We start from the raw sequence: 7,836 nt of genomic DNA, 5'->3' as shown, positions 1-7,836 counted from the left end.
AGTGTGCACACCCATGGATGGCGTCTCCATGTTCTCCGATTACAGGTTTAAAAATTTTGATTCAGATACAACTTTTAAAATTTCAATAATTTCCAATCATTTATTTTATTTTCATTTTATTATCATAATATTAATCATTTTATTTACTCTGTGTGTGTGGAAGTGTATATGAGCGCCTAAACTTGTGCTGAGTCGACTGACCCGGGATTGAATGCACGCATAATAAGTGTTGTCCCTGTTGTTGATACCCCTAAATACCTCTAGACGCCAAAACAATACATTAGATATCAGGACGTTGTTAACACGCCAGCGTCAACATCAACCATGAGTCCCTCATCTTCCGTCTGTTTGACCAGCCCGTACGGAGGTGGCGGCGGTAGTAACTGCGGTAGCTACACGAGCGACTCGTCTCCAACAACCACGGAATTTTCGGAATTTTTTAACGCACCTGCCACCTATATGGAAAAAGATTTCTCTCTGCTAACTCTCTCTGATGATGAACAGAAGAAACTGTACGAGGCTGCTAAGATAGTCCAGGATTGTTACAGAAAGTATAAAGGTTTGTCAGTGGGATTTTTAGTAAAAAAAACTCGGAGTGTTTATCCATTTAAACACACAAACAACAAAAGTACACTTACATACATTCACACACACACATACACACACGCACCCACACACAGGTACGCAGACACACCAATTGAAACAAAGGCAGGAGGAAATCAATGCCGCCATACTGATACAAAACTGTTTCCGTAGGTATAAACAGGTAGTACATTCCGTACAAACTCTTTCTCTCACCCTCTCTCTCTTTCACCCTCTTTCTCTCTCACCCTCTCTCTCTCTCACTCTCTCTCTCTCTCTCTCTCTCTCTCTCTCTCTCTCTCTCTCTCTTTCTCTCACACACACACACATACACTTACACATACACGGGCATCAACACAGTTTATGTTCCACAAACGTATGACTCAAGCCGCGGTGCTGATACAGAGTCAGTTCAGAAGCTACTACGCCCAGAAGAAATTTAAACGAAGTCGCGAGGCAGCTACGATAATCCAGAGCAAGTATCGGGCCTACAAACAACATGAGCGATACATGAAGAGTAAACATGCCGTCGTCATCATTCAGCAGAGATTTCGGTTCGTTCGTTTGGTTCGTTCGTTTGGTTCGTTCGTTTGGTTTGTTCGTTCGTTTGGTTCGTTCGTTCTTTTGGTTTGTGTGATGGTTGATTTGTTGATTGAATGGGGTCGTTGGTGATTGGTTGGCTGGTTGATTTAATGGTCGATCGCGATTGGCTTGTTGGTTGATTGGTCGGTTCTAATTGGTCGGTAGGTTGGTTGGCTGAGGTTTTTGAATGTTATCGACATAATCATCATCATCATTATGATCATCATCATCAATGCAGAAATCATTATCAGCGAATGATGATGAACAAACAAAACGTATCCAGTAAAGTCCACAAAATGATGACAAATGATGATGTTAAGTGAGTATTGTGTGTGTATACGTATTTATGTGTGTGTGTATGTTTGTTTGTGCTATATATGTATGCATGGATGTATGCTTGTTATGTCAAATACATACATAACAAGTTATGTATGTATGTGTGTGTGTGTGTTATGTATGTATGTATGGTTGAATGATTTTAGAGTCATTGAGAGTAGCATATACTTAGAAATTTTCTGGTCGTATGCTTTTACAGTCGCAGTATGTGTGTGTATGTATAAATGTATGTATGTGTGTATGTATGCCTGTATGTATGTGTGCATGTATGCTTGTATGTAATCGGTCCGTCTGTCAGCATGTATGTATGTTTCGATATATGGGCTATAAATTTTTATGATTATCAGTATAGTACAACCGAACATACACAAAAATATGTATAACTTTGTTATCATCGTTATCATCATCATCGTCATCATCATCATCATCGTCATCATCATCGTCATTATCTTCTTCGTCTACATTCATAAGGGAATCTTGGTCTTTTGCTTACTGGCAATGGTTTGAATAATAAAAATTATAATAAAAAAGATTATTAAACAATAATAATAACAATAATATAATTAATAATAATAGTATAAATAATAATAGCAATAATATAATTAATAATTATATAGTTTAAATAATAATAACAAACACTTTGGTTGTCTGATAGATTTTGGCGGGATTAAAATTTAGACTTTTCATTATAGGGAAGTAGTTTCATAGAAAAGATTTTTTATTTCAAACTTAATAAAAATAAAAACAATAAATTTATTAATAGTAATTATTATAATAATAATAATACTACTACTACTAATAATAACAATTTTGATCATATCAAATAATAATTAGAGCAATTTCAATGTTGAACGTAATCTTTTTCCGTCTCTGCTTATGCTTTTTTTTGGTTCCAATCCTTAAAGCTTTTTTTTGGTTCCTTATGTGCTTACATGAATTGTATATATGTATACACACGCACGTACACACGCACACACATACACACACACACACACACACATATATATATATTTATATAATAATTTACGAATTATATAACAAGCATTTTATTTCTAACTGCACAAATTAAATATTTATTATTTCCTTACGATTGCTAAACTGTATTGCAACCACACGCGCGCACACACGCGCGCACACACACAAACATACACACAACTATATATATATATTTATAATATATACATATATATTGTTATATAATTATATATTATTATACAATGAAAAAAATCATTTTTTCTGATTCCAAAGCTTTAAATAAACGTATTTATTAACTTTTGACAAATCAATATTTCGAATTAGCTGAAGAGTTGATATTATTTTTATTATTATTGTTAATATTAATAGCAGCAGCAGCAGTAGTAGTAGTAGTAGTAGCAGTAGTAGTAGTATTCTCCTTTAATATCACTATTAAAATAATTTAAGAGGATCATAAAAATGATTATGATGACGACGACGATGATAAAAGTAAAGATGACGACGACGATGATGGTGTTAAAAATGATGATAATGATGATAACCACGACGGTGATGATGATGATGATGATAACCATGATGATGATGATGTTTTTTGTTTTGCACGACAGCTTTTTGATTGATGCCCTAACTCGCTATATGGTTTGAATAACAGTAATTATTATTATCATTATTATTATATTAGTATTATTATGGTTAATTTCATATTTCATTTTTATCTATATTATAGTACTAAGTATTATATTATATTTTATTTCGTATTTATTTTATTCTATTCTTACGTTTTTTCATCGTGATCCGTTGTGGTTTGGATGGTAATAATTGTTAGAGCAGAGCCATTAAAACTTAAAATAAACTATTTCTTTCTGTTTTTATTCTGTTAACATTTCATCTAAATTATCATCTATAATTTTATTACCATTATATTATTATGATTATAATTTTATTCATTCTTTATTGGTTATGTTCCTCTTACTGTCTTCTTGCTTAAGCTTCAGATAGTAATTCAATCTTTATTTTGCTAAACACACACACACACACACACACACACACACACACACACAGACAGACAAGTAGGAACACACACAGACATACGAATACACATACACAACACCACAAAAATCAAAACAATTTATTTGTATTTATTATTCACAAAAATTATCGACTGTAGCTAAACAAGTAGAGCTTTTTAATCTTATTTAGGCACAAAACTATCAACCACATTCATTATTGCATCATAAATGATATAATACCATAATTAACAAAAATTCAAAATTGTTATATTAATTATCCATAATTATTATGGAAATAATTATTATTCATAATAATACTTTAATTACAATCTATATTTTTCATATCACCAACAGAGAAAGCCAAGAAAACACGGCAGACAGAGCGATTTCAGAATCAAACTCATGAACAAAAGGAACATTTCATCAACTCTAATGCTATTACACTGACTGATCGCGACAAATTTTTCCCTTAAATTTTTCAAAAAAAATTTTCCAAATTTTCTAGAAAACCATGTATTTTTCTATTTTTTCTATCTTCAAATCATTTCTTCAAAATTTCGTTTTACCTTTGAATACACATTTTTGAAAAGTCGACGGTTCGTACAGTTGCGTGTTGACGTATTTTGAAATTTTTTGATCGTTTATGTACTTGAATCAAAACATTGTGAATCGAGATTTTTCTTCTCGTTACTTTAAAAATTTTAAACGTTTAAATTTTTCATATTTTTTTACTATTTCAATAAAATCTTTTTCCACTAGTTACATAATTCGTTTGCATAATATTCAACGACAAAGTAATCTGACCAAAAATCGACACATACAAACTTATAAATTTTTTTATTAAGCTGACACATGCATATCATCTATGACATATGATGGCTTTATTACAAAACCAACCAATCATTCAGTCAATTACTATCAATCCATCCGTCAACCAATCAATCATTTAGTTAATTACTATCAATTCATCTTCATCTGTCAACCGATCAACCGATTGACTGCTTGAAGTCAGCCCGTCAGTCCAACTCTAGCTCTTCAATACTGTTTAACTTCACCGGTTCTTCTCTCCATAGCAGGGTACTTCATGAGGAAATCAGTGTGCTCCTGGTATGGAGACTTCACAAACACTGTCTCCTTCCACAAATCAGGTGTCAGGTAGGCGTATGTGTTTGCAATGGCTTCATACGTCGCCATGGCTGGGAGGAAAAATTATTTATTAACTTTCATATCTACAAATTTTTGCTCAAGTTTATTATTTCAGTATAATAAAAAAGAGAAAAATTTATTTAGTTTAAAAAAAATAAATAGGTCACAAGGAAAACTAACCAAAGTTGCCAAGAGTAGCAGTTTGACCATTAGCAGAAGTGTAGCAGTCGTCAATACCAGCCATATGCAACAACTTTTTGGGGACAGGGGCACCGACGATACCTGTTCCTCTTGGGGCTGGAATCAACCTCACCTCAACACTACCACAACTACCAGTTACTTTGCATGGCACGGTGTGGGGTTTACCAATTTTGTTACCCCAGTAACCTCTCCTGACTGGAACGATCGACAACTTGGCCAGGATGATAGCTCCTCTGATTGCAGTGGCAACCTCTTTTGAGCATTTCACCCCCAAACCAACGTGTCCATTGAAATCTCCGATGGCAACGAATGCCTTGAACCTAGTTCTTTGACCTGCTCTTGTCTGTTTTTGCACTGGCATGATTTTCAATACTTCATCTTTCAAACTGCTTCCCAAGAAGAAATCAATGATTTCAAACTCCTGTTGGGCAAATTTGAGATTCATTTATTTGCCAATTCAGTATAGAAAATAAAATCATTGCAAAATATTTATTCGTTGAGATACTAATATTTGAAGAAAGTTATAAGATAAGGAAACATGAAAATTTTAATTTAAATTAAATGAAATTTGCCAGCAGGAAAAACCTTGATTGGAAGAGAGAAAAGATAAATTTCTTCAATCGTTTTGATTTTCATTTCTTTGACTAAACGACCCAACTTAGTGACAGGTACCCATTCTTTGTCACCTTCTTTGGCCCCACCACGAGCACCTCTCGGGCCGCCTCTACCTCCTCTACCGCGGCCACGTCCACGTCCTCTACCGCGGCCTCTTTCACCACCACCAAATCCTCCACGGAATCCTCCTCTACCACCGGCTGGTGCAGCGTCCGCCATTTGGTATAGAGTTCGTTAAATTACCGTAATATTATATCTGAAAAGATTATAGAAAAATCATATTAAAATAAATTCTAAAAAAAACTAGGCAATAATATCATCAGATATATTTAATATTAAACAATAATTTATAAAAATTCTATTAAAAGAAACTTATTTAACCACCGATCAAAAACGATAAAAAAAGCACCTGAAACACAACCAGATCTCAAAAGGAAAGGCCGGAAAAGAATAAAATAAACAACAACACAAAGCAAAAAATTTTTTATCTATGTATAAACTTTACTTTTTACAATTTTTATATTTTAACGGTAAAATACGACAAACCGACGATTTTCTTTTCGAAAATGTTATTTTTCTAATTCAAAATTGTTCACACTACTGACTTAAACACGCATTGAAAATTGCGACTCATTTAGTTACGACGATTTCGTAAACGTTTCTAACCAAATAAAATAAAAAAATTAAATAAGATAAATAAATGAATTAATCAGTAATTAACAAATTATCATTTATTTAATTAATAATTATCAGTTTCCATTAGTTTTTGACGTTTTATTGAGTCAATTAACCATGCCAGATCCACGATGTTGACCTTTGATTGCTTGAAGGAAAAAATTTTATTATATGTGTAATAATAAATAATAATTATAAATAATCATAAAAAATATGCTTAGAAATATATAAATAATAACTATTTATATATAAAGAGAAAAAAAGAAAGAAATAGCAAGAGCGTATGTATGAGATATACTATTATAATTCAATCATATTTCTTGATAAAAAATAGTTTAACCTTTAAAAATACATTCTAATAGAAGTTTTATTAGTGATAATATACTACAGAGGCGGGCAAACTACAGCCGGCAGCCAGGCATTATGACAAAAAAAAACTACAAATCTCAAAAAAATTTCCCCCGGGTCAAAAAATTTGCTATTTAAGTACACATGCGGCCCTTCAAAGGTAAAATAGCTCTCAATGCGGCCCTCACAACAAAAAGTTTGCCCACCCCTGATATACTATACACAAAAATGAAATTAAGAAAAATTATTTATAATAAAAAGCTCCAAAAACTTTTAATTTTTTCAGAATATCATCATTCTCCTTATTATTCTTTGCAGACGTAATTACATGGGTGGCTGCCCTTGACGTCATTTCAATGTTATTCATGTCGTCATCATCATCCGCTTTAATTACATTGCCCCCATAACTGTGTGTGTGTGTTTGTGTGTGTTTGTGTGTGAGAGAAAGTATGTGTGTGTATGAGTGTGTATGTGCTTACTAACGCAATAATGTGTCTTGTTAACTCCTTAATAAAGGAATTTAGATGAGGATCATAATCATCATTTTCGTAGCAACCATAACCATCATCATCATCATCACCATCCTGATCATCATCGTTATTGTTGTTGTTGATGTGATCATCGTTCGTGTGATGGTGTCTATCATTCCTGCCCTCTAAATATAAACATTATCATCGTTTTGTTTATCATTTTATTACATTTTTCAAATTTCAAATTAGTCCCAGTTTGTCTTACTTAGGTAAAACTTTACAGTTACACCGTCCATAAAATTAGGCAGCTTATTGCACCACAGGGATGTGCGGCAATCTTGAGATGTTCTTCTCTTTTTATTATTATTATTATTGTTGTTGTTGTTGCTGTTGTTAATGTCGTCATCATCGTCGTCATCGATAATTTTTCTTTCTTCAAGTTTTAAACTCTTCTTATTTAGAATCTTGTTCTTTGGATAATAGTAACTGTAGAAAATAATAATAATAAAAAGAAGAAGAAGAAGAAAAACAAACAACAACAACAACAATAATAATAATAATAACAAAAGATCGAACATGTATGTAGGGATTTTTTTGGATGAGAAATACTTCTTGATCATTCTTTCGACCGGGTACCAGTCTTCTATGGCGGTATTATTCAATGATACCATTGTATTTTCTAAAAGGTACAATGTATAATAATAATAATAATAACAACATTAATAATAATGATAATTATAATTATAACTTGTTGATTTGTTGGGGTGTTGTTGTTGGCAGCCGATTCTGGGACAATGGATTGAAGCTGTGTTGTTGATGGTGATTGTGATGTAAATTATGATAATGATGATGGCGACGATGATGATGATGATAGTACAAATGCTGATGATGACGAC

General features: G+C 32.6%; 2 protein-coding genes across 2 annotated transcripts; one reads left to right on the top strand and one right to left on the bottom strand.

Annotated features, from left to right (window-relative positions):
* Nucleotides 1-324: 324 nt before the first annotated feature.
* Nucleotides 325-1,254, top strand: HELRODRAFT_89334 (hypothetical protein; the record flags this gene model as incomplete). The annotated part of the gene is made up of 3 exons (XM_009031115.1): nucleotides 325-567; nucleotides 689-766; nucleotides 943-1,254. 3 exons carry the CDS (start codon nucleotides 325-327, stop codon nucleotides 1,252-1,254), a joined length of 633 nt encoding a protein of 210 aa, XP_009029363.1.
* Nucleotides 1,255-3,658: 2,404 nt separating this feature from the next.
* On the bottom strand, nucleotides 3,659-5,910 carry HELRODRAFT_186126 (hypothetical protein). Its single transcript, XM_009031140.1, has 4 exons — nucleotides 5,857-5,910; nucleotides 5,418-5,703; nucleotides 4,812-5,253; nucleotides 3,659-4,681 (listed from the first exon to the last, which is right to left on the bottom strand). Exons 2-4 carry the CDS (start codon nucleotides 5,664-5,666, stop codon nucleotides 4,521-4,523), a joined length of 852 nt encoding a protein of 283 aa, XP_009029388.1. The 5' UTR covers nucleotides 5,667-5,703; nucleotides 5,857-5,910; the 3' UTR covers nucleotides 3,659-4,520.
* Between the last annotated feature and the right edge of the window lie 1,926 nt (nucleotides 5,911-7,836).

This window comes from Helobdella robusta (assembly GCF_000326865.2).
Source record: "Helobdella robusta unplaced genomic scaffold HELROscaffold_70, whole genome shotgun sequence".
NCBI lineage: Eukaryota > Metazoa > Annelida > Clitellata > Rhynchobdellida > Glossiphoniidae > Helobdella > Helobdella robusta.
Note: the sequence above shows the minus strand (reverse complement) of the source record. Positions and strands in the feature narration are given on the sequence as shown.